The sequence below is a fragment of the Thalassophryne amazonica genome, chromosome 3, assembly GCF_902500255.1.
Source record: "Thalassophryne amazonica chromosome 3, fThaAma1.1, whole genome shotgun sequence".
NCBI classification, from domain to species: domain Eukaryota; kingdom Metazoa; phylum Chordata; class Actinopteri; order Batrachoidiformes; family Batrachoididae; genus Thalassophryne; species Thalassophryne amazonica.
In genome coordinates this window covers 16464179-16492176 of record NC_047105.1, presented here as the reverse complement: position 1 = coordinate 16492176, position 27998 = coordinate 16464179, and the positions used below count along the sequence as shown (strand labels likewise).

Genomic DNA, 27998 nt, shown 5'->3' with positions numbered 1-27998 from the left:
TCTCCCTGATCTGAATTGGGAGCTGGTTCCAGAGGAGAGGAGCCTGAAAGCTGAAGGCTCTGTCTCCCATTCTAGTCTTAAAAACCCTAGGAACTACAAGTAAGCCTGCAGTCTGAGAGCTCTATTGGGGTGATATGGTACTATGAGGTCCCTAAGATAAGATGGGACCTGATTATTCAAAACCTTATAAGTAAGAAGAAGAATTTTAAATTCTATTCTAGAATTAACAGGAAGCCAATGAAGAGAGGCCAATATGGGTGAAATATGCTCTCTCCTTCTAATCTCCTTCTAATGAATTAGTTTTTCAGCATCACTCTGAGACAAGACCTTTCTAATTTTAGAGATATTGCGCAAATGCAAAAAAGCAGTCCTACATATTTGCTTAATATGCGAATGAAGACATTGTTGGAAGGTGTTCGTAACACGGACCCACAACAGGGGGCGCTAATGAACGGACAATGGATAAGGGAAGGAGTAACAATTTAATGTTGCACAAGAACACAACGTAAAATAAACAAAGGTACTGCCAATCACACACAAGAGGATTGCGGGCAGGCTCGAAGATAGGAGACCTCAGATGAACGAAGAGCCGGGACCCACACCGCTTCTACCACCAACGGCCTGAAGAACACCGAAGCCGCCAAGCCCCGAGTCCCCAGGTGGTCTCTGTCCTCCGTGTCGGGCCCTGGTACTGCTGGCAGAAAAAACAGAAGGTAGTGAGTGTGAATCCTCACACCCAGCAACCTTGATTACTGATTCTTGTGAGGGAGAGCCTCCACCTCCAATCATACACACGTGCAGCTCCGAAATCCAGTCAAGGAATACCACCAGGAAAAACAGCTGCAAAACAGATCAGATTATTATTCGACGTATAAGTCAGCAGAGAGATTACCTTGTATCGTAAGAGATTCTCGGCGAGGAGGTGGAGTCGCCGCCCGGCTTTTATGGTGATGGTGATGATGAGATGATGAGTGACAGCTGGTGTTGAGGATGATTGACGGCTGTCACTCCCAGTGGTTCTGGCGCCCTCTTGTGCTTGAAGCCCGCACTCCAAGCAGGGCGCCATCCGGTGGTGGTGAGCCAGCAGTACCTCCTCTTCGGCGGCCCACACAACAGACATATCCTGATCAAAAATGACTCCAAGATTTCTCACAGTATTACTAGAGGTCAGGGTAATGCCATCCAGAGTAAGGATCTGGTTAGACACCATGTTTCTAAGATTTGTGGGGCCAAGTACAATAACTTCAGTTTTATCTGAGTTTAAAAGCAGGAAATTAGAGGTCATCCATGTCTTTATGTCTGTAAGACAATCCTGCAGTTTAGCTAATTGGTGTGTGTCCTCTGGCTTCATGGATAGATAAAGCTGGGTATCATCTGCGTAACAATGAAATTTAAGCAATGCTGTCTAATAATACTGCCTAAGGGAAGCATGTATAAAGTGAATAAAATTGGTCCTAGCACGAACCTTGTGGAACTCCATAATTAACCTTAGTCTGTGAAGAAGATTCCCCATTTACATGAACAAATTGTAATCTATTAGATAAATATGATTCAAACCACCGCAGCGCAATGCCTTTAATACCTATGGCATGCTCTAATCTCTGTAATAAAATTTTATGGTCAACAGTATCAAAAGCAGCACTGAGGTCTAACAGGACAAGCACAGAGATGAGTCCACTGTCTGAGGCCAAAAGAAGATCATTTGTAACCTTCACTAATGCTGTTTCTGTACTATGATGTATTCTAAAACCTGACTGAAACTCTTCAAATAGACCATTCCTCTGCAGATGATCAGTTAGCTGTTTTACAACTACCCTTTCAAGAATTTTTGAGAGAAAAGGAAGGTTGGAGATTGGCCTATAATTAGCTAAGATAGCTGGGTCAAGTGATGGCTTTTTAAGTAATGGTTTAATTACTGCCACCTTAAAAACCTGTGGTACATAGCCAACTAATAAAGATAGATTGATCATATTTAAGATCGAAGCATTAATTAATGGTCGGGCTTCCTTGAGCAGCCTGGTAGGAATGGGGTCTAATAGACATGTTGATGGTTTGGAGGAAGTAACTAATGAAAATAACTCAGACAGAACAATCGGAGAGAAAGAGTCTAACCAAATACCGGCATCACTGAAAGCAGCCAAAGATAACGATATGCCTTTGGGATGGTTATGAGTAATTTTTTCTCTAATAGTTAAAATTTTATTAGCAAAGAAAGTCATGAAGTCATTACTAGTTAAAGGAATACTCGGCTCAATAGAGCTCTGACTCTTTGTCAGCCTGGGTACAGTGCTGAAAAGAAACCTGGGGTTGTTCTTATTTTCTTCAATAAGTGATGAGTAGTAAGATGTCCTAGCTTTACAGAGGGCTTTTTTATAGAGCAACAGACTCTTTTTCCAGGCTACGTGAAGATCTTCTAAATTAGTGAGACGCCATTTCCTCTCCAACTTACAGGTTATCTGCTTTAAGCTGCGAGTTTGTGAGTTATACCACGGAGTCAGGCATTTCTGATTTAAGACTCTCTTTTTCAGAGGAGCTACAGCATCCAAAGTTGTCTTCAATGAGGATGTAAAACTATTGACGAGACAGTCTGTCTCACTCACAGAGTTTAGGTAGCTACTCTGCACTGTGTTGGTATATGACATTGGAGAACATAAAGAAGGAATCATATCCTTAAACCTAGTTACAGCGCTTTCTGAAAGACTTCTACTGTAATGAAACTTATTCCCCACTGCTGGGTAGTCCATCAGAGTAAATGTAAATGTTATTAAGAAATGATCAGTGCAGTGTTGAGACTGTCATTCTCAGCATCTGTGTGGATGTTAAAATCGCCCACTATAATTATCTTATCTGAGCTAAGCACTAAGTCAGACAAAAGGTCCGAAAATTCACAGAGAAACTCACAGTAACAACCAGGTGGACGATTGATAACAACAAATAAAACTGGATTTTGGGACTAACTTGGATGGACAAGACTAAGAGTCAAGCTTTCAAATGAATTAAAGCTCTGTCTGGGTTTTTGATTAATTAATAAGCTGGAGTGGAAGATTGCTGCTAATCCTCCGCCTCGGCCCGTGCTACGAGCATTCTGACAGTTAGTGTGACTCGGGGGTGTAACCATGCTGTAACCAGGTTTCTGTAAGGCAGAATAAATCAATATGTTGATCAATTATTATATCATTTACTAACAGGGACTTAGAGAGAGACCTAATGTTTGATAGACCACATTTAACTGTTTTAGTCTGTGATGCAATTGAAGGTGCTATATTATTTTTTCTTTTTGAATTTTTATGCTTAAATAGATTTTTGCTGGTTATTGGTGGTCTGGGAGCAGGCACCGTCTCTACGGGGATGGGGTAATGAGGGGATGGCAGGGGGAGAGAAGCTGCAGAGAGGTGTGTAAGACTACAACTCTGCTTCCTGGTCCTAACCCTGGGTAGTCACGGTTTGGAGGATTTAATAAAATTGGCCAGATTTCTAGAAATGAGAGCTGCTCCATCCAAAGTGGGATGGATGCCGTCTCTCCTAACAAGACCAGGTTTTCCCCAGAAGCTTTGCCAATTATCTATGAAGCCCACCTCATTTTAAAGCATCATATCATAATACAGTCCAAGTCTGACAATATGTTTTTTTTCTACCAGATCTGGATCACGGTCTGGATTTTGTTTGGGTTCACTGGATTTGTTTTTCTGTTGTTGTTTCCCCTCTCCCAAGCAGGGGTGGTGGCCAAGTGGTTAATGCACCCCTCTCCTCTCTGTTCTTGCCACTTTTGTGGATTTTGGTTTTTATTATCACATTTTGATTCACTGCTTGTCTGTCCACTGTATGTCTCTGTCTCCCTCTGGTGTGTGGGTATGGGCTGTGTACACTGTCGTGTCTGTTTTTTTTTTTGTTTTTTTTATACCTGGGTTTCATTAGTAATCACACACCTGTCAAGAGTTGTGTCCTCATCAGCACATGTACATCTGTCTTTGTTCTCTCTCTCACTCTCACTTTATATTTGTTGTTGTTGGTTCGTTGAGAGCATCATCATGGTTTCTCCTGAGTTCTAGGTCTAGTTTGTTCCTGCCTTGTTGCCCAGTTTCTATCATCATCACATTTGTCTCCACTGTGGTTTCTGCTCAGCACTGTTCCTCAGCATGTGGAAGCTAAACCAGTTGTCACCTGCAAGAATACTGGGTCCATGTGCTGTAACTGGTTTCTGCTCCTGAACCCCACCCAGACAGTTCGGCCTAAATTCCACCTATGGTTAGGCAGTCATGGGATCCTGAATATACACCATTGATCTGGCTTGCGACCTATGATCCCGATCCTGTTCTTTGTTCCTAATGACTCTTCTTTGACACTGGTCTGTGATCCTTACCGCTCACCTTTGATCATTTCTGATCTTTTCTGATTGTTGAATTTCAGACCTAATTGTTGCACTTTGAGCTTGATTGCTGATCTTTGATCCTGACTGCTGTCCTGGAATCGCCCCTTAATCGGGGTGACCTGCCCACACCCCACCGCTCCACCATGTTTGACTGAAATTGGTTCATTAGCCTTTTTTTCATAACTCTTCTAACATTCAGACAAACTACCGAGCATAACCTGGTGGTCACATAACCTCAAAGAAAAGGAAAAAAAAAAAAAATATATTGTGAATGTAATAACTGATTTAAATGGTAATGAGTGGTGTGGATGTGTCACCAAGCACAAACCTGCTTATGGGGTGTATCTTTTGTGACGTGTCACAGCAGTGTAAAAGAATTGTAGAATTTAACACAAAACCCACAGCCATATATATACCTTTCTAAAAACAATTTAGCACGTCACAGTTCATATTTTTCATATTCCTCTGTTGTTTTCCATGTTACTGTACTTTGCTCAAACAGGATCGTCACATTTTGTGTCTGACTTGGTCTGATCCACAAAATAGTCATGAAAGAAATATAATAATAATAATAGTCACTCATTCATTCATAATGATAATAACAGCAAAAATTGTGTATCAGCTATAATTCAATTCAGTGTATTTGTCATATGTATGTTAAATACATATGACAAATACACAGACTTGGTTCATTTTCAAACAGTACAAATTGTGTATAAAGCAATAAACAATTTACTTCCAGCAAATATTAAAAATATGTTTTTTTAACAGATCAGGGGATTGCAATCTGAGGGGGAAATTTAATTTAAAGCATCAGTTAGCACGAACAACATTAAAAGGTTTCTGTATTTCTGTCTGTGGGGTGAGGATGTGGAACAGATTGGGAGTGGGGCTCAAGCAATGTCCAAGCATGAACCAGTTCAAACAGCGGTACAAAAATATGTTTTTTTCTAGGTATAGGGAGGAGGAAGGGTAATGAGGGTTAGGGTGTTTTTGTTTTTTGCTTCGGCTTGTAAATATATAGTATTTTGTATGTAAGTAGGTATGTGTAGGTGTATATTTATGTTTGTGTATATACAACCCCTGACAAAAATTATGGAATCACCGTCCTCGGATGATGCTCATTCAGATGTTTAATTTTGTAGAAAAAAAGCAGATCACAGACATGACACAAAACTAAAGTCATTTCAAATGGCAACTTTCTGGCTTTAAGAAACACTATAAGAAATCAAGAAAAAAAGATTGTGACAGTCAGTAACGGTTACTTTTTTAGACCAAGCAGAGGAAAAAAATATGGAATCACTCAATTCTGAGGAATAAATTATGGAATCACCCTGTAAATTTTCATCCCCAAACTAACACCTGCATCAAATCAGATCTGCTCGTTGACATTGACCCTATGCCATGACATTGACCCTATGTGTCTTTTTGCAAGGAATGTTTTCACAGTTTTTGCCCTATGGCAAGATGCATTATCATCTTGAAAAATGATTTCATCATCCCCAAACATCCTTTCAATTGTCCAAAATATCAATGTAAACTTGTGCATTTATTGATGATGTAATGACAGCCATCTCCCCAGTGCCTTTACCTGACATGCAGCCCCATATCATCAATGACTGTGGAAATTTACATGTTCTCTTCAGGCAGTCATCTTTGTAAATCTCATTGGAACGGCACCAAAAAAAAAGTTCCAGCATCATCACCTTAACTGAATATGACTTTCATCCAGTCATCCACAGTCCACGATTGCTTTTCCTTAGCCCATTGTAACCTTGTTTTTTTTTCTGTTTAGGTGTTAATGATGGCTTTTGTTTAGCTTTTCTGTATGTAAATCCCATTTCCTTAGGGCGGTTTCTTACAGTTCGGTCACAGACGTTGACCTCCAGTTTCCTCCCATTCGTTCCTCTTTTGTTTTGGTTGTGCATTTTTCCGATTTTTGAGACATATTGCTTTAAGTTTTCTGTCTTGACGCTTTGATGTCTTCCTTGGTCCTACCAGTATGTTTGCCTTAACAACCTTCCATGTTGTTTGTATTTGGTCCAGAGTTTAGACACAGCTGACTGTGAACAACAACATCTTTTGCAACATTGCGTGATGATTTGGAGCCATGATTCATGTCAGTCCACTTGGTGCAACAGCTTTCCAAGGTGTGATCACTCCTTTTAGAGCAGACTAACAAGCAGATCTGATATGATGCAGGTGTTAGTTTTGGGGATGAAATTTACAGGGTGATTCCATAATTCTGTCCTCAGAATTGAGTGATTCCATATTTTTTTCCTCTGCTTGGTCTAAAAAAGTAACCGTTACTGACTGCCGCAATCTTTTTTTCTTGATTTCTTATAGTGTTCTTAAAGCCAGAAGTTGCCATTTGAAATGACTTTAGTTTTGTGTCATGTCTGTGATCTGCTTTTTTTCAACAAAATTAAACAACTGAATGAACATCCTCCGAGGCCGGTGATTCCATAATTTTTGCCAGGGGTTGTATATATATATATATATATATATATATATATATATATATATATGTGTGGCAAAGGGTATTACTGGTTGTGGGGAAGAAAGGGTAGGGAAAAATAAGTTGATGCTTCACCCTACCCCTTTTCGGACATGTTGGGTACACAGGAACTTTTTTGTTGTTCTCTTCACTGATCTATCTTGTAATTGTTGTTGTATCAAATGTTCGAAATAAACAGTTTTCATTCATTCAGTACAGGGTCAGCGTTACAGTGAAAGGTGTTAGACAAGAGAACTATCAGCATTGGAGGCCTAGTTGTCTTTTAAGTTATATGTTATTACATTTTGGGTTCAGAGACCGTGCTTAGCACTTTTTGGAAATGTGTGTACAACTGGTAAATTGTGATTCCTTTGTGAATTGTTTGAGCTGTTTGTATGCCTATTTTTGGAAGCTCATGATAATATGAAAACTTTAAATACCCAGCTATCGAATTAATGGCCCTTTTAATTAGTTTGTCATATCTCAAGAAATTCTTTGTTTATTAGATGTCATGTTCAGATTGCTGGGATTACATAATGTCTTTGATGTGCACTTGGAAAATGGAAAAATAAAGACACGATTCCAACTGCTTTCTGTTTGTTTGTGACTTTTTCTTTCAGTTGTGATTCATTCAGTAATTTTTGGGCTCCCCATGCCAAAAAAAAACAAAACCCACATCTGTGTTACATTTGCTCATTGTGGGTGATGTATTCAGACTTCCCACATCTCCTCAGTTGTTGTTTGGTTCGATTTGATGGTGCCTCGTGCTGACCCAGTACTTTGCATTGCTTTTTAAAGATTTTGCCTGGATTTTGGACTGAGATTTGTTTTTCCACATTCTTTATTCTTCTGTTCTCTTATTGTTGTTGTTTTAAATTTTTCGAATTCTGGACATTGTCCTCTCTGTTGTCATTGCATTATCCCTTGAATGAATAATTAACTAGTCTGAGCTCGCCAATGGTGGTATATATTTTAGGTTTGTGTACGCAAAGGTTTTCCCATCAGAAAACTCTTTTTTTAATACACAGTAAACTACATCTCCTGCCGTGCCAGCTTAAGAATGCATGCAGTTCTGAACAGTGTTACTTTGTAAACTGTCTGTCTTATTGTTTATGGTTGTTAGCTGCTCCTGTGGAATCTTTGCAAAGCAGACAGAAACGTCCGTTCGGCTGCTCCCTTGTTTTACTCTGAAGTGGATCTGCATATTGATTTGGCACATGTTTTATGCTGGATGCCCTTCCTGATGCAAGAAATGGCAGGGGTGGGTTTGAACCACGAGCCTTCCGCACTGAAACCAAGCGCACTAACTACTTGGCCACCACCCCCTTAGTCCCTTAAACCATAACCTTTTACTTTTATGTGAGACAGTATTGAAGTACTTCTTATTTTATTGCAGGTAAAACAAAAACCAAACTTTAAAAAAATCGGTATTTGAGACGATTGTATGTAGGTTCACTTTACATATAGTACATTCTGCTATCTTTTTAGTTATCTTAATGATCATCTACTTTCAAAGTCAGTTTCAGATTATGTTAGCATGATATCCTGTAACTTTTAGATTCAGTTGGCTTTATATTTTGATATTTTTATAGTCCTTTTTAGTGCAGATGACCTTGGTAATTTCTGTTTTTTTGTTGATTTACTGTTGAAGAACTATACCTTAGGTGTAGTTCTTTTCTGGTCGACTGATTCTGCTGTTTTTCTCTCTGTCTGAGGTACGAACAACGGATGGATCAGAACTGAAAGCAGGTGCTGGATTTGAAAATAACCCTGTCACGGGGAAAGGGCCACTGACGGTGTGGACAACACCTGCCTGTGGTGCTGATGCCTGTGTGGACTTCTCATCTTTTTTATATTATTATTATGTTGTTTGATTTTCTGTTTCTTCAGTTGTGTAAAAGTTTGCAACCTTGTAACTGTTACCATGGTCCAAGCAGTGGGTCACCCCTTTGAGTCTGGTCTGCTTGAGGTTTCTTCCTCATTATCATCAGAGGGAGTTTTTCCTTACCACTGTTGCCTGTGTGCTTGCTCTCGGGGTTGGTCTCCACATTAGAAATATTATGAGGACTGCTTTCTTCCACCTGCGAAATATAGCAAACATTCGTCCCATCCTGTCTATGGCTGATGCTGAGACCCTGATTGATGTGTTTGTCTGTTCTAGATTGGACTACTGCAATGTTCTATTTCCTGGTTTACTGCAGTCCAGCATTCAGACTCTCCAATTGGTTCAAAATGCTGCAGCCAGACATTTGACATGAAGCAGAAAGTTCGACCACATTACACCCATTTTGGCATCTCTTCACTGGCTTCCTGTCCTAGTGAGATCGGATTTTAAGGTTCTGTTACTAGTCTATAAAATTGTTCACGGACTGGCACCTCCCTACTTAGCTGACCTAATTAAACCTTACGTACTGGCCCGGGCTTTGCGTTCTCAGGGTGCAGGACTACTTTGTGTCCGTAGGGTGAATAAGAAGTCTGCGGGTCATAGAGCTTTCTTTTATTGTGCCCCTGTTCTGTGGAATGGTCTCCCCGCATCAGTAAAACAGTCAGATGCCTGATTCTTTTTTTTTTTTTTTTTTCTCTGTCTAAGGTGCAGCTCCATCCAGAGATGGGAGTTGCATTTGTGCTTACGACCCTCCTGTCCTGTGCACCAGCAGCATTTCCTGTATATTCGTTTTGTGAATTGTTATGTTAATTGTTCTGTAATTTATGTCTGTAGCATGGCCCAAGCAGAGGGTCACCCCATTGAGTCTGATCTGCTTGAGGTTTCTTCCTCAAAGGGAGTTTTTCCTTACCACTGCTGCTCTGGGGGCTAGTACAGTTATACCTTACTTGTGTGAAGCACCTTTGTTGTGATTTGGTGCTGTATAAATGAAATACATTAAATTAAAATTAGGTTCAGTTATCTTTTCAGTTTGCTTAAGACTAGATTACTTTAGCTTTATATCCAGTAATTTCTAGATTTTAAGCTTCTTAAACAGTAAGTTTTTAAAATCGTTAGCATTTTAATTTACTTATATTTTGTTGGCTTTTTGCACAGGAAGTATTTAGTTTGCTGCTTATTCAGTGAGTTAGAGTCCATTAACTTTCCAGTTAGCATTATGTTGCTTAACATTCATTTAGTTTCTGAATTGACCTTCTAATTAGTTTAAGAATGCGTTAGCTTTATGTTCACTGAGCCTTATTGTCACTTTACTTTTTAGTGAGCTTTGTATCTGTTTTGTGGGCGGCCTGTTGGAGCTGTGCTCAGCACTTTTGTCTCACAGCAAGAAGATGGTGGGTTTGGTTCCACCAGAGTCCATTTCCAGTTTTTTTTTTCTTCATGTTCTCCTTCTGCGTGGTTATACTCCAGGCACTCTGGTTTTCTTCCACCATCAAAACATGCATTTAGATTCGACTCCCAGCAGGGGTTGTTGGCAGGATTGGCGCTCCGGTCAATGGGAAATTATTCCTAGTTTGGAACCACAAGGACAGTGCTGAGGTCATCTCCATCGGCATGCAGGAACAAATAAAGTGTTGTCTGCAGGGTTCATATTGGGTGCAGTTGAATGTCGACGGCAGAAGAAGAGTTACAGCTTGATGACAATGTATTTATTTATATTAGATACTTTCAAAACCCATTTTTATCCTCTGCCTTTTAAACCAGACTAGTTTTGGCTTTTATTTTTGTTGTTTTATTCATCCTTGTCTTCTACTCTGTTAATAGTTATGTTTTTTTTTTTTTTTTTTGGCAAGGGCGTAATAAAGGTCATTGACATTGTTCCTGTCTAAAAATCATATTCGTAGATTTGTTCATTTGGAAATGGTGGCCATTCTTATACCGAAAATAACTATTCTGAGCACTTAAAGGCAATTTTCTCAAAAACCGTCTGATAATGTTTTCTTGTAATTTGTCAAGGGCGTAATATGGGCCGTTGACAAATTAAACGTCAAAAATTTCTCGGCCAGCGTCATGGATCCCGAGGGGCGTCAACCATCGCTTGAACAGCCAATGGAAGAGCGAGGTGCACTGGCGTCAGCAGGAGGCGTGTTAGGTGAGCTGCAGCAAATCTTAACCGCTTTCACTGCTCGGTTGGACTTAGTCACCGAGCGGAATGTGATTCTCAATCGGAGGATGGAGGCTCTCACCGCCCAGGTGCTGCAGCACCTCCTCCTGCTGACCGGAGGCCTGAAACAGACATTCCGCTGGTCGTTCAAGGAACCCCCCCACTGTCCTCTGAAGCATACATAAGCCCTCCGGAGCCATACGGAGGCTGTGTCGAGACGTGCGCGGACTTCTTAATGCAGTGCTCGCTCGTCTTTTCACAGCGTCCCGTCATGTACGCGTCAGACGCTAGCCGGGTGGCTTACGTTATAAATTTGCTTCGAGGAGAGGCACGCGCCTGGGCTACGGCGCTCTGGGAGCAGAATTCACGGCTCCTAACGTCATATGCTGGGTTTGTGAGGGAGTTCAGACAAGTGTTCGACCACCCTCATAGAGGCGAGACCGCTTCAAGCGTGCTGCTGTCGATAAGACAGGCGTGCCGGAGCGCAGCTAAGTATGCAGTCGACTTCCGCATCGCGGCAGCGCGAGCCGGCTGGAATGCTGTTGCGCTCCGCGTCGCCTTTGTAAACGGACTGTCTCTGGTCCTTAAGGAGCACCTGGTGGCGAAGGACGAGCCGCGGGATTTAGACGGGCTTATCGACCTGGTTATACGGTTGGACAACCGATTAACAGAACACCGATGGGAGTGAGATGAAGGGCGTGGTCAGGCACAAGCCGTCCCTTTTCCTCCCGGGTCCGAAAGGGAGCTGTCTTCCCCACGCTCCACAGCCAGGGCACTCCACGTGACGACAGCTCCCCCTGCTGCCTATGGAAACGAGCAGGGCCAAAAGGCGATCAGATCAGAGACAAAGGAAGCTGGTCCGTGGGGAGTGTTTTCTCTGCAGCTCAACCGAGCACACGCAGAAAAACTGCCCCAAACGGTCAAAACAGCATCACTCGTCCATAGAGACTGGGCTAAGGGTGGGTCATAATACCCACACGGGGAAACCCCGTAAATCTGCACGAATCCCAGTCACAATCCTAAGTGAGGATTTAACCCTTCACGCCCCAGCACTAGTAGACACGGGGTCGGAAGGGAGTCTGCTGGACAGCAGATGGGCAAAGGAAGTAGGGCTCCCTCTGGTGGCTCTGCCTTCACCTTTGAAGGTACGGGCACTAGATGGCACCCTTCTTCCATTAATCACACACCAGACACAGCCTGTGACATTGGTTGTGTCTGGGAATCGCATGGAGGAGATTGTGTTTTATGTAACACCTTCTACCTCCCGAGTGATTTTAGGGTTTCCATGGATGGTGAAGCACAATCCCCGGATTGATTGGCCGTCTGGGGTTGTGACGCAGTGGCGCGAAACCTGCCACCGGGAATGTTTAGGATCCTCGGTTCCACCCGATGTGACAGCTAATGAGGAGGTCAAAGTCCCCCCCAATCTGACACCGGTGCCTGAGGAGTACCACAACCTTGCTGACATCTTCAGCAAAGATCTGGCACTCACTCTTCCCCCGCACCGACCGTACGATTGCGCCATCGATTTCATCCCGGGCGCTGAGTACCTGTCCAGCAGGCTGTACAACCTCTCACGTCCGGAACGAGAATCAATGGAGACCTACATCCGGGACTCCTTAGCTGCCGGGTTGATCCGGAACTCCACCTCCCCGATGGGTGCGGGTTTCTTTTTTGTGGGTAAGAAGGACGGCGGACTCCGTCCATGCATCGATTACAGAGGGCTGAACGAAAGAGGAAGCCAAGGCCGAGTTGTCGGACCCAACAGAAACCATCATCCCCTAGTCCACTGTCGTGGCCACCCTCACCTGGGACGTGGAGAAGACCGTCCGGGAGGCACTGGCACGGAACCCGGATCCGGGGACCGGCCCGAGGAACAAACTGTCCCACCAGAGGCCAGAGCTGCGGTTTTGGACTTCTGTCACAGTTCCAAGCTCTCCTGTCATCCAGGGGTGCGCAGAACCGTGGCAGTGGTCCAGCAGCGCTTCTGGTGGGCGTTTATGGAAGCCGACATCCGGGATTACGTCCAGGCCTGTACCACCTGTGCCAGGGGCAAGGCTGACCACAAAAGGACTTCGGGACTCCTCCAGCCTCTGCCGGTGCCTCATCGCCCCTGGTCCCACATCGGCCTGGACTTCATCACGGGCATCCCGCCGTCCCAGGGCATCACCACCATCCTCACGATAGTGGACCGGTTCTCCAAGGCGGCCCACTTTGTGGCCCTCCCGAAGCTCCCGACGGCCCAGGAGACGGCAGACCTCCTGGTCCACCACGTCGTGCGTCTGCATGGGATACCATCGGACATCGTCTTGGATCGTGGTCCTCAGTTCTCTTCCCAAGTCTGGAGGAGTTTCTGCAGGGAACTGTGGGCCACCGTGAGTCTCTCGTCCGGGTACCACCCTCAGACAAACGGACAGGCAGAGCGGGCTAACCAAGAGCTGGAGTAGGCCCTCCGCTGCGTGACGGCCTGGAGCAACCATCTGGCCTGGATCGAGTACGCCCACAACAGCCAAGTTTCGTCTGCCACCGGCCTCTCCCCGTTTGAGGTGTGTTTGGGGTACCAGCCCCCATTGTTCCCGCTCGTGGAGGGAGAGGTCGGAGTGCCCTCGGTCCAGGCCCACCTCCGGAGGTGCCGCCGGGTGTGGCGGACCACCCTTTCTGCCCTGTTGAAGGCCCGGACGAGGGCCAAGGCCCATGCAGATCGCCGGCGTTCCCCAGCCCCTGCATACCGGGCAGGAGGTGTGGTTGTCGACCAAGGACATCCCGCTTCAAGTGGAATCACAAAAACTCAAGAACAGGTTTATTGGTCCATTTCCCATCCTCAAAGTCCTCAGTCCGGCCGCAGTGAAGCTAAAGCTGCCAGCTTCACTGCGGATCCACCCGGTTTTCATGTGTCACGTCTCAAACCTCATCACACCTCACCACTCTGCACCCCTGGACCTGCACCGCCTCCTGCCCGGATCATCGACGAGGAGCCGGCATGGACCGTGCGTTGGCTCCTGGACGTCCGTCGAAAGGGTCGGGGGTTCCAGTATCTGGTGGACTGGGAGGGGTATGGACCTGAAGAATGCTCCTGGGTGAAGAGGAGTGTCATCCTGGCCCTGGCCCTCCTGGCCAATTTCTACAACCGTCACCTGGACAAGCCTGGTCGGGCGCCAGGAGGCGCCCGTTGAGGGGGGGGTCCTGTTGTGTGGGCCGCTGAAGAGGAGGTACTGCTGGCCCACCACCACCAGCCACTATTCTTTTAATTTAACAAAGACACAATATTGGTTATTGACATTGTTCCCGTCCCAAAATTATTTACATAGATTTGTTTGTTTTCCAAAGAACGAATCTACGCAACGAACAGCGTAGAACAAATGGCTATTTTTTTTGCCAAAAATGGCCATTTTAAAATAGAAATAATAATGACTTGGATTTATAGAGCGCCTTAGTATTACTAAAGATACCCAAAGTGCTTACAAGTTGCACCATTTTGCCTTGGGCTTTAATTGAACTGGTAACCCACAGGGCCCTTAGCACTCTAGTTGTTTTAGTTGCACAGCATTTTGGTCAACCGCTGTTGCCTTTAAATGTGCTTATGAATGATCTTTTGATTTGCAACAGAGCAATAGTTAAATAGCTGCTCGGGTCTTAAAGGTAGAATAAATGTTACCCTATGCACTTTGTTGCCAGTTATTCTATTTTCACTGAAAATTTTCCTCTTTTCCAGCAATAATGTCTACTGTAACGTCTCTGCAACCACCAAAGGAGGATGAAGAGGATGATGATGAGCAAGGAGAGCCTTTTGAATTTGAGGACAGCACGGATGATGAGAAACTCCAAGAGGACAGTAAAGGAATCGTCTATGACTCTGTGGAGTCTGACCTGTTGTCAAAAAAGGAAGACTGTGAGACAGCAGACAGTGCACCACAAACCACTGCAGAGAGTGCACAGCAGCTTTGCAGAATACCACCTCCTGCTGGACAGGAGGGTAATTCCACTGAGGAAGTTGCTCCTGTTTCTGCAGGTAAAAAAACAAAAACAGTACACACACACAGACTTTTTTTTTCCTTTTCAAAGGTAAATTGAGTAAAACCAATGCTGAAATTTTATGAGCTCTTACGGTTTGATTGGTGAGGATTACTGACCATAACCACACAGTGAGTGCGGACAGGATTGTGAATACAGGCATGTTAGAGACCCTTCGAACAACATGGATGGACTATTTTTGTACGACTATTTAATCATACAAGAACTCACGATTCAATTCGATTCTGATTCTTGGGGTGACGATTCAATTCAGAATCGATTTTTGATTCAAAGAGCTCTGAGAAATAGTTATATTACTTAAAAAATGTTTATGTTTAAGAAAATGCAGCTTTACAAGGTTAGTCAAGTGATTCTAAAGATGTAAATTTACTTATCTGCTTTGTTCGTTCGGAGTTGACTGGCAGTTTAGCGAAGCGCTGGTCAGTAGTCAGCAGACCGCTGCTCCGCTCCTTTTAGCTCCGGGTGATGACGTAGCATGTGGGCTTGCAGATTTGAAGTGTTTCCGAGGTACTTAACTTTCATTTTGCAGATTTTGCACACTGCATAAGTCATGTCAAGCTCCTTCTTACGCAGCAAATAATAGAATCCAAAATGCACCCAAACATTTGCCTTCAGCAAAGACGGTGCTGGCTGAATTAACTCTTCATCCGCCATGCTAAGCTTCAGCTCACGAATGTTTGAAGCACGCCGGACCCCCCCTGCCCCTCGCGGAGACGCTGTAGTACGGAAGCCGTTGCCTGACAAACAGTACACGCAGCGAGTAAGCAAGGAAATGTTTAATAAAATGCTTTTTAAAAATCGATTCTTGGACATTTTGGATCCATTCAGAATCGTAATAAATAAGTAAATAAGAATCGCGATTCAGACATGAATCGATTTTTTTCTGACACCCCTAATATATATATATATATATACGCACACACACACACGGGCGCAGTGGCTATCCATACATAGCTGTATTATTAATTCTACGAAGTACTTCTATTTGGTCACTATAGGTCAGGTGATTATGACGACATGCTAACTTTTCATTTGTTTCCTATCTGAAGGTAAGGCTGAAATTAACCTTTGAAGTGATGATCTTACACACTTTCTGTGGTTCCAAAATATTTGGAATTATCTATCTTTCTAACTTTATTTCAGTCACTTAATACTTGAAGTGGGGAAAAAAGCATGAGAGAATGTTGATTTGAAAACAGAGACTGCTGGTGCAGAAGTCTGATGCTCTGCTTCTTACCCCACGGCATCTCAGTGCAGTCATCATTACAGGCCAACAGAGAAACCCTAAACCTAACCCCTAACTTGAACACCTAACCCATAACCCCTAACATGGCTACACTATGCACATATAGAAATTGGTATTAATATGGCTGCACACGGGTAGCCACGTTGAGATATACATACATGTCAACCTATATGGATTGTCTATAAATTATACGGATTTTTCCGAGTTTCAGTGTCATACGGACGTACAAATAAAGTCTTACAGATATTCAGGGTTTGGTCTGCAGCGGCTCTGTAATCAGCCGTTTCTGCAGCGCGACTCCACTTTGATGCGTGAACCAAATGAAGCAATGCTTCGATCCACTAGCTCATTGGTTCTTTGATTCGCTGCTCTTCAGAAACGGCAAGTCTGGTTCTTAACTCCTCTCAAAGCCATTAAAATAACGTGAGTCACTTTTGTGTGGATTAAAGTCAGTAACTGGGACTCTTGTCTTGTTGTAGTCAAGAAGCGAGAATCGTCCTCCGTTCTGTTGTCTGCAGAGACAGAGTCCGGCCAGAATTAATAACTTCAAAACGAATTGCCGCTTTAAATAAATGACACCTCTTTAAAACGTTGTATTACAGACAAGAAACTACAATCGACTAAAACGTTTTTTTCTTCCCAAAATGAGACGTCCTGCATTCTTTATGAATTAATCTGATGCTGACGTGAAGCACAGTGAGCTCAGACGTGTGGAAAGACATTCATGCCAATAATGTCTGAAAGGAAATGCTTTTAACAAAAACTACAGATTTTGTTTATTCCTATTTATGTCCAGAGATCAAGGCTCCACCATGAAGAGTTTATTATGTCCAGAGTTTAAGGATCCAGTGACCAATTTCATATTTATTTACTTTATTCAATTTATTTTTCATGATTTTATTAATGTATTTCCATTAGTGACAGACAGTTCTTGTTTCTGTAAAAAAATAACTAAATTTGACACATTCAGTTCGATAAAATTCAGCTTGACGCATGAATACTAGATCACTATTGTTTGAAATTCAACTGTGGAGGAAATACTAATGATCCTGACTTTAATGTCATTGCGGCAACTCATAATATGTGGACAAAAACACAGTTATGTTATACCGCTATGCGGTTGTGTGTACTGTAATAAAACTGATTTTGGTGCGATTTGGAGGTTATAAGATTTAAGATAGTAAGATAAGTAGGATTTTGTGTTGATTTTATGGATTTTCTCACTTAGTTATACAGGTGGACCCTCAAAGGGGTTGACATGTATGGATATATGTATGTGAAATGTCATCAAGCCACTACACCAAGTTACTACAGAACACTGAGGACTACTGCCATTGCTACTACTACTATTCATTAATCGATTCTCAAACTAATCATCAACTACTTTGAGAACCTATTCATTGTTTAAAGGTTTTTTTAAATATTCAAATTCTCTGGTTTCAGCTTCTTACATGTGAATATTTTCTGCTGTATTTTTTCCAGCTAATTTGCTCCTATCATGCAGTAAACTGAATATCTTTGAACTATGGACAAAGCAAGACATTTGCACTCTGGATAACATTGATTGACATTTTAGAGACCTCACAACAACTAATCAGCTCAATGACAAAATAACTGAACTCAATCACCTGTGAAAACTCTTGTTCTTTGCAACTATTACCTGTTTGAAATTTGGTATTGCAAAATACTGTGTACTTTTAGTGCAGCCAAAGGATTTAACGGTTTTTCCATAGATAAGAATTGAATTATCTCTGTCCAATAGAAAACATTGTTGTCTCTAAATTGATAGCCGCATGCCAGCTCCTCTGACATATTTATTACTGTGTGCAATCTCACACAGGTTCTTAAATATTTGCTCCTATTCTTTAATGGTATGATATCGCGGCTGTTAGCGTGATGATCTTGCGCATGTTAGCGTAATGACATCATTTCCTGGTGTCACTAGCTGCTAACTTTGCTTCGTTTTGTCTAGAAATAACGACTTTCTCATATATTATGTAAAAGCTAGCAAAACATAAACACTGTTTTAGTAACCTGATAACACCTCTGGAAGGATTTACAAAACATTTAGCAGATGTTAGTGTGGCAACATCACAGGCTGGTAGCTAGCTGTAAACTCTGTTTCGTTTGTGTGTAAATATAACCTGTTTGTAATATATTATGGAAAAGCTAGTGGTAAATAAACACATCCAAAACTGAAAATGCTGTTTTTGTAACCTAATAACACCTCTGGAGTTATTTATAAGACATTTAGCAGATGTTACCATGCATGCTAACATCAGCTAATGCTAACGTCTGCTAACTTGCTAAGGAGTTAAAATTTCTCATTAATACCTGCAAATGCACAGAGGGTGACCTACAGATAGTTCTTGATTTGCACAACTTGCGCTCTTGTCAAATGCTCATGTAAACGCACACGCAAGGCCTCCTGCAGATGATTGATTTTTGATTAATAGAGGGGCTTTATTGAACATGTACAAATTGTACAATCTTAATAATTAATTAAATAACTGCAGATTATAAAAAACACAATGCTCATACGGCCGGGGGTATTTTAGCATTGCGTTATATTGTTAATTGCTGCAGTCAGTACGAATATTTTAAGAAGATATCTGTCATGTCCTGTTATTGCTTCTGGTAGGTCCCTGAAATGTAAAGCTGAACATGTAAATGGGATTTGCTGTCCAAACATTTACTGCATAATTTTCCAAATACTATCCCAAAACTGATGTAATTTTGGGCAGCTCCAAAAAAAAAAAAAAAAAATGTGGTGGTGATTCCCCTCTTCATCCCCACAACCTCTCCAACACACGTGGTTTGATGAAGATAATGAAATGAAAAGTGTCTTCATTTTAGATGTGAAAAAGAAACGGACAAGATTCTTCCAACTGAATTCACACCAATATATAAAACAGGAAGTAGAAAAGACAGTTTCACATTTGTTCTCCCACTGTTGATTGGTTATCTGAACGTTAACGTTCTTTCTCCCATTCTCCTTGATCGTTTGTGGATGCTGCCCTATCCTTAGCAATTCCCCGGTAAAGTTTAGAAACTACTGACTTCAAATTACCACTATATATATATATATATATATATGATTTTATTTACAACCTGCCTAATGTCGCCAAATCAGAGCTCTGCCAACTACACAGCTAAATAGAGAGACAGTGGTGAGGTTTAGTTGAACAGAGTGAAGCGATTAGTGCTTAATTAAAAGGACTTTTTTAAAATCTGTGTGTGGTAATCCGTTAAGTGGGCTGCGGAGATGCGTCGGGGAATTTATAATAGCGTGCAGTGGAGGTCTGTTATGTAATCTGTGAGTAGTGGAGAGAAAATTTACATTCCCCCCTCACCAGACAACACGACTTCACATAGATGGCTCTAAAGGAAATCCATCATGGTTTTTGTTTTACAGTATGAGTTGTTTATTGATCAGGATTTTTTTTAAAGGGCTTTCTTTGTCTTTTATTTGTAATTTCTACCAGCTACTGCCATCTTGCAATGTTTAAAATAAAAGTCCTTTTATGCCCTTTGATGCATTTTGTTTTGCAATTTGGTAAACAACCCCCCCCCCCAGCACCACCAACACTGGTACTTTAAGCACAAGTAAGAACTAAGCAACAACCTCCACAGCTCAAAAAATGAAGCCAATGCAGAAATGTCAAACCCTGCAATTCTTTGAATGGCCACTTGAGGCTGGCTCCAAAAGTGAGTCAGTCTCCAAAGAAGCTCATGTTAAAAAAATGGTTTTGGTCTCTATAGCTAGTTTACCTGTCATGACAACTGTACGCGGAGTGAATTTTTAATTAACAAGCCATGAAGTTATGAAAAAGTGGGGCACAGCCACTTGGAGTGACCGCTTGTGTGCCAGGTCCAGGGCCCTGCTAGCATTGACATTAGATCTTGTGGACGTGACTGTATTTGTCATTTCTAAGCATTTTATTTGAAATATTTGATATAATAGGGCTGGTAGTGTTAATTGTACTAACAGACCGTCTCAGAGTATAGCAGTACGAGTATAGCAATATGTGCAGTCTAATTTTCTCTGTGCCTTATCCAGAGTGTATATTTATTTGTTTTAAATAGCTTGTACATATCTTCACTTATTTATAACTGACATTTTTTCACTTGGTCTGCTTAGTTCTTTATTTACGAGTCATGGGCGTTATTTTTTTTTATCTTTTCTTATTCTCAAACTCAGTTGCGGAGTGGCACCCCTAATCACGTTGTATGCATACAATGACAAATAAAGCTTCTATTTCTATCTATTCTATATAAGAGGTCTGTACGCTAGTATTAACAATGAGTGAAAATTTTGTATTATTTAGTTGTATGTTAGCAGCATTAGCACATATTAGCCAGTGTTGATAGTTTTTGTTTGTTTTTTTTTGACGGCGACAATGATACTGCCATGGCTATAGAGACAATATGCTGGTCATAGTTGGCACCCAAGTTATGAGAACTACCGCCCTGTTCACTAAAATAAGTGTTTATCAAGTATCTGCATTCACATGATCCAGCCAGTTAGCCTTGTCCAGCTTGGTAACGTTGGGATAGGTGGATGTGTTCCAACTTCATACTTCCCACCCAGGTCATGCCAGTTTTTCTCTTGCTCCAACCCTTTACACCTTTATGGGTTAGTCCAGTTAGGAGTAGCCAGTCAATGCCATGACTTTTAGACCTTGGCAGAGGTATGTGCTCTCTCGGTGCTGTGCTATCAAACAAGGTGCAAACAAAACCACATTAGTGGAGCTAAATAAATCACAAAGCCTGAGGTTTATTTTCTTTTAAAGTTTTGTCTCGACTTTGTCACTTTTCAGATGGTTTTCATTTCTTAGGAAGTGTTTTCCCTCATGGTTGCTTAGTTTTTTTTTTTTGTTTTTTTCTCCCTTCCCAGTTACCACAGATGTTCCACCTCGTGACTCATCCAGCTGGTAAGTTGCCTGTAATTCCTGTCACAGTTTTGGAATATCACTGAAGGGCCACACAGAAAGCAAACTCTGATAAATCAGTGTTTTGTCATCATTATCTGAGATAATGTCACACTCGCATCGCAGTGGGTGTGCGGTACTGTGATGCTGCCCCACATGTGTTTGTACATCTTGACACCAGATGGCATGTCACACCCACAGTGACGAGCTGTAATATCAAGAATGAAGTGGAAGTGTTCATATGATTCCAAAGGGAAATCACACACTCGCCTCAGTCATCATCATTCGTTTAGTGTGAAGATTCTTTTTCCTCCACAGAAGGTGAACCCAACCACAGATATCTGTAATTTGCTCACGCCCGACCATGCATGACAGAATATCGATGCGTGTTCCTGCATGCCATTGTGGCCTGTGCTCCAGTGTCAGAATTACATCCCCTGCACTTAGCTTTGTTTCCCTTCAGGGGGAATTCTTGGCTAAATTTCTTTCATTCCTCGCAGAAAGATGGTGCAAAAAAGACATAGGCCCAGTGGAAGTAGCATGGGCTGTCATATTAAATATGGCTTCTACTTCCCTTTGCTTGTGACTGCATAAGGCTTGAACAGCTAAAATGCAGATAATTTGGGTAGTGAGTGACTTACTTCATCCCAGGCAATGTGTAGGCAATAACTTAGAGACAATAAATGCTATCATTTTGTAACTTATCAAATGAACCGAGCACATAGTGAAGCTGAAGTTATTAGTTGATTGTTAGCTTCCATGTACAAGGTCAGTTGAATTAGCCACTTTGTTTTTCCTATGTAATATCCCAAAGACGTTGATGCTGGTTGGATTATGACCAATTGGTTAATCTTATATGTACTTTATGTTCTACCTGTCCAACACTGGGCACTTCTTGTGGTCATCTGTGTATTACATCCAACAGGTCAACATTAGCTAACAGTTTAAGCTAACATGGAGAAACAGGCGTGTTACATGGGCAAATATGGGATGAAATACCAAACAGACCAGGAATGTTTTGTGCCAAAAACTGGAAGGTAGTGATGACTAACTCAAAACACAGTCACATTTCAAATCCTGTGTTGTAACATTGTTCCAGAGTCCATCTTGAAATGAAGACATGGTACCTGTTGGATGGTTCATGAATATGCATCTGTATCAAATAATGAAATTGGTATTTACAGGCTACAGTTACTGCAGGATGTGTGCATGCAGGTGTATAGTTAGTGTATTTGTTTTATTATAAAAGTCTGGACTGTTGAACAGAACATGTTTTAAAAACAGGCCAATACAATACTGTTTAGTACAAATCAACTCCCTTGATCAAATATTAATTATTTGTTAATGGCTGTACTACGTGCTAGCTAGCTATCATGGCCGACTCACAACCGTGCTGGCCATACTAGTCTATGCAGATCGCTCTAATATTAGGTTGTCATGCACATCATATAGTTTTCAAGAATTCTGATCGGCCAACATATTGATACGATTTCCAGTCATTTGATTTAAGTTTTTGACCTTATCTTGCAAGAAAGACGTGCTAGCTACGTACGTTAATGTGCAACTAGCTTTGAAATAAGCCTATTAAGCTCATTTTTGCGCAAATACTGTGTTGCGTTCATTGTCAAATAAGTTATTGCTGAGCTGAGTGCAAAGGAACTGTTTTTGTTCTCATCTGTTTTTGTCCAGTCGATTCGGATTCTCAGTCCTGAAAGTCCCAGATTGACTTGAATGTATTGTGAGAGGACGTGTGCCTTGTCTTGAAAAGACTTGATGAGTTCTTCCCACTCTTAGTTCATAAATGTGACATTCACAGATGAATATGTTGAGCTGGATCCAAGTTTCTGACACCTATGAGTCATTAAAGTTAAAAGAAAATGAATTAATGGATTGGGGGGGCGGGGGGGGGGAGTGATTGTTCATTGTTTACAGAGAGTGAAGGTGAAATGACCCAAACTCCTTGTGAAGTCAGACAGTATCTTTCGTGCAATCAGGAATTGACATTTTACTGCAAGGCCTCAGCACAGTAAAGATGATGTGAGTGTTTATCGATTCCACTTGGTGCCTCTTTTTGGCTGCTGCCCCTCCACAGGGAGTTCCAACAAAGTCACCTCCAGAACAGCAGTAATCCTAAAGTGCAAACAAGCGTGTACACACACTGTGGAGCCACTTTTTGTATTTGCCTCCTTTCAGGATCGGTGCCTGTTGGTCAGAGCAAACAAACTGTCCTCATGGGCGGAATACCCTTGGACATCTTCAGCAATTGTTTTGTTTTGTTTTTTTGGGAATCTTAAATTACTTTTTGACATTGTAACATATATTTTTAAATTTTGCTGTTCCTTTTGTGCAGCTGTAGAAGAAATACTATGAATAAAAAAACAAAACAATAATTTGTTGTTTTCACCAAAAGTTAACTTCTCAATGAATAAACAGTTGAGACCTTGATTCACATTTGAGCAGCTTTTGTTGCCCTCTAGTGGGTGATGTGAGCATTCCAGGGCTTCTCTACGTTTCCTATTTGAAACCCAACATTCAGGAAAAATGGTATTTATAGTATATGCAAATACCCTGTGTGTGTGTGTGTGTGTGTGTGTGTGTGTATATACAGGCTTGGGGAGTAACGGAATACATGTAACGGCGTTACGTAATTAGGATACAAAAAAGGTAACTGTATTCCACTGCAGTTACAGAAAAAGACATATTCAGATTACAGGTATATTTAGTAAAAATGGGGATTACTTCACAGGATTACAATTTTAATGCATTTTATGATATTATCTGTATATAATATTTTTTTTTCTTTGAAACGAAAATGTCCCTTCATGGACAGCGACATGACGTCTCCTAACCGGGCAAAATATTGATGAAGTACCCGGATGTTAATGCATTTTCAATGGAGATTCACGACTGAACACACAGAAAAATGCTCGCAAAATACGTGTTAAAATGCCATTTTGTCCTGGATATCGAGCCAGTAAAATTAAATTACATTAAATTATGTCAGGAAAGTATTAAACTTACTCTGACACACACACATTCCCAAATATTAGTGTTGAAAGTTACACGGATCTGCACTGTTCAAGCTGCTGAGCTGAGACGTCCTGCTGCAGGTCTGTTCAACGCGGCTCCTAAAACTATTACAATACATTTATATACATATTATATTTTTACACAATTATCCTTTATTGACCGAGTTTCATTCATGAAGTCAGTGGTGTGGGTACACATCTCTATGTGTGGGTGTGACTGTGAGCGGCACAGCACGGGTCATTATAATCTCATTATTTTAAGGTGCAAATTAAAAATAAAAACCCCAGTCTTGTCGAACAATTTTAATCACTAACGACAAGTATTTTAACTAGACATTGGTCTAGCAGTGGAAAATATCAACTAGACATAAGTGAAGAGTTAATGGTCCGTGTCATCGGGCGACACAGGTACAGGAGACATACAGCTGTTTATCATCCGAATATCACGGACAAAGTGACAAGAAGAACCAACACCACTTACTTATGGAAGGAAATATTGTCTCCCGTGTTCCTCCGTTTGTGGCTTTGCCAACATGCGCAACTTTCCGGCATATTCCACCTGTTTCTTGAACTTCTATGCACGCAAATCACTAACTTGCCCGGAATTAAAATGGCGACCACGCCTCCTTACTGACAGTATTTACTTAATGGTTTTCATTATGCTTTTGTTCTTATTTTGAAAGTTCAGTAAGTGGACTGATATGTTAAACATGGTGCGAATGTCATGTGAAAGACTAAAGTAACATAATTTTATGTTTACTGAACAAGTAGTAGACTTTTTTGTTTTGTATATTGTTCTGCAAGTCACTTTTAATTACAAATTCATCTGCACACCGACTGAGTTTTCATTATTCTTCATTTGTTTGGCATTTTGCCAAACACTGGGTGTGTTTAAAACTATTGTGGGTGCGCTTAATTCATAATGTGAAGTAAAACAGAGCATACTATGTAAAAGAAACTGTTTTATTTTTGCTTAATAAACTGTACTGTGTAGTCAAGACTATTTATATTTAGTTTCTTTTGTCTGTATTAGCATATTTGATATTGGAGTAATCCAGAAGTAATTGAAAGTAATCAAATTACATTACTTTAATATTACGGTACTTGGATTACGTTACTGATTACATTTTTCAACAGGTAACTAGTAACTGTATTGGAATACATTTTTAAAATAACCCTCCCAACCCTGTATATATGTGTGTGTGTTATAATGCAGGAGGTTGCCATATGGATGGATGGAAGAACAGCAATTTCTCTAGACAAGCACAACTTACAATTCTGAATAAAGTTAAAGTTCCTGCTAGTAGTGCTAACTTACTGAATGAATCTCAAACTGTGTTGCAATTCCACATACACCATATTTTCCAGAGTCGCACTGGAGTGTATTTTTCTGTGTTCTCGACTCTTTAATTTGGGATTTTTGAGCATTGTTGACATGTTCTTTCCATTGTTGTCATTTATTCTTATATTATGCGAGTTTATTTTGTTTAGTGTTCTGATTCTTGGGATAGTCTGACATGAATAGTCATTATAATTATTATTAATAATTAAATTTGTGATTTTTTTTTTTTTTTGGTACGTAAGTCGTACCGGAGTATAAACTGCAGGAGCTTCCAAACTGGTATTAAAAAAAAACAAAACAGACAAAAACATGACTCATACTCTCAAAAATACAATACATAAAACAAAACTGTAAATTAAAAATTACACAATAAAAATCTACATCATCAGAAGAGACGAACATCGGAACTGAAGTGCACACACAAAACATAAAATGTTTTAATATATAACAAATTAAAATAAACTATAATTATAACCTACACAATAGCATTTTATTGTTATTATTATTATTCCTATAATCCATTGGAAAAACACAATAAATCTGTGGATTACTAAAACCCCAAACACTTGAGTTTATTTGCAATAGAAAACCTTTCCCATTCAAGTGAATGAGAAGGCCTGTCCAAACTTTTGTCTGGTTCTGTTGTATTTTATAGTTTATACATAAATGTATTGGGTACAAACATCAAAATGGCCATTATAGCCTTTTAAACTCATGAATTAAACATACAGAAGCTCATCAATAAACGTAAAAACAAACAGAATATAAATTATATCCTAATATTTGTCTTTTGGTGCATTGTTGTGCATGCCTTCTTTAAGGGTGTTTTTCTCTGCAACGTGTTGTGCTTTAACAAGCAACGTGTTGCTCATTCTTGGCTGCGGTTGCTTAGTATCCTTCCACCCTGTTGTCTTTGATCTGTGTGAATCCTGAATTTCGGTATGGCCCCCACGACCTCAGCTTCTTGGAATTGTGCTGCGAAGCCTCCACTGACAGCAGACTTTTGGCTTTGGATTCCTGTGGGCTTTCTTGTGCTGAAACGATGGGCAGTTTTTTTTTTGTTTGTTTTTGCAGGTGTGTGTGTGTGTGTGTGTGCGCAGTGTGTACATGCATGCATATTTTTTGTTAATGATAACTTCATGTGTTTGTGCGAGCACCGTCTTGGCAATTTCTCATGCAGAGACATTTCTGCTGAATGCACACTTCCACTTTGGTTGAGTCAATAGTCTCCATTTCAAAGAAGAGCTATCAATAGCACTTTCTGCTATCAAGGTGTGAAGACTGTCAGCACATCCATGAGGCCGTCAGCACTTTTAGAATATTACAAAATTTGCTTTGTTGTTATGGCAGAAGTGCAGGTTTTTCTTAACACTGCAGTGGCAGCACACCAGCTTGCTCCAGCTATTATGCTCAGGGTGACACTTCTCTCCCAGGAGTTTTATGTATAGTTCAGTGTTAGTCACCAGTGTTTGCCTTTGACTCAACTTTTTACTCCGTGACAGATGGTTTTCATTAAACACTTCACACACCATCTTGACAATGAAGGGATAAACACTAAAGATACCATGACAACATGGCCCGTATGCCTCTACGTCAGTGGTTTTCAAACTGTGAGGTGCGCCTGAGTTCTTCAGGCTGGCCGCAAGAGATAGGTATTGAGAATCGTTAAGAAATGATTTGATCCACAGATATCAATAACCTTTTTGCTTAATGATTCCCTTATCGGTCCTTCAGAGCAACCATTGTTTTTGAGGGTGTTTATCGGGAAAATGATCATTTCTTTACATTGATTACAGACCCTGCAGCGGGTCTGTAATCAACCGCTTCTGCAGCGGCTGTTCTTGAAGCTTGAAACAACGAAGCAGTGCTCCAACCCACTGCTTCATTGGTTCTTTGCTTCGCTGCTTTTCAGAAGTCACAAGTCCGCTTCTTAACCTCTCTCAAAGCCATTTAAAAATGTCACTAACTGGGACTGTTGTCTTGTTGCAGGTAAGGAATGATAATCGTCCTCCGTTCCGTTCGCACAGCTGCAAACGCTGCGCGGTTCTCTGCTGAGTCAAGTTAGAGTCCAGTCGTAATTAATAACTTCAAAGTGAATCACGTTTTAAATCAATTGACACCTCTTTCCAAATGTTGTAATACAAATAATAAACTACAACAGACTAAAACATTTTTTTCCTCCCAAAATGAGATGTCCTGCATTCTTTATGAATTACATTGATGCTGATGTGCAGCACAGTAAGAGCTCAGGTCAGAGGTATGGAGTGACATTTATGCCATTAATGTCTGAAAGGAAATGCTTTTAGAAAAACTACAGATTTTGTTTATTTTTATTTATGTCCAGAGATCAAGGATCCAGTGACCAATTTCATATTTATTTACTTTAAGACTCAATAAAATGTTATTGACATTAGAAACCTGTAAATCCTACTTTTAGTACACAGAAAATTCACAGGAAGTATTGATAAGGGAATCGATAAGGAATCAGATCGATAAGCAGAATTGA

The 27998-nt window shown here is 41.1% G+C and overlaps 1 protein-coding gene across 1 annotated transcript in view; it reads left to right on the top strand.

Moving 5' to 3' along the window:
- Positions 1–27998, top strand: part of arhgef10la (Rho guanine nucleotide exchange factor (GEF) 10-like a) — a 468560-nt gene that overhangs the window by 38455 nt on the left and 402107 nt on the right. Inside the window, 2 exon segments of the mRNA XM_034165874.1 lie at positions 14625–14921; positions 21088–21124. Of these exon segments, the coding sequence (XP_034021765.1) occupies positions 14630–14921; positions 21088–21124 (329 nt within the window). The 5' untranslated portion in view covers positions 14625–14629.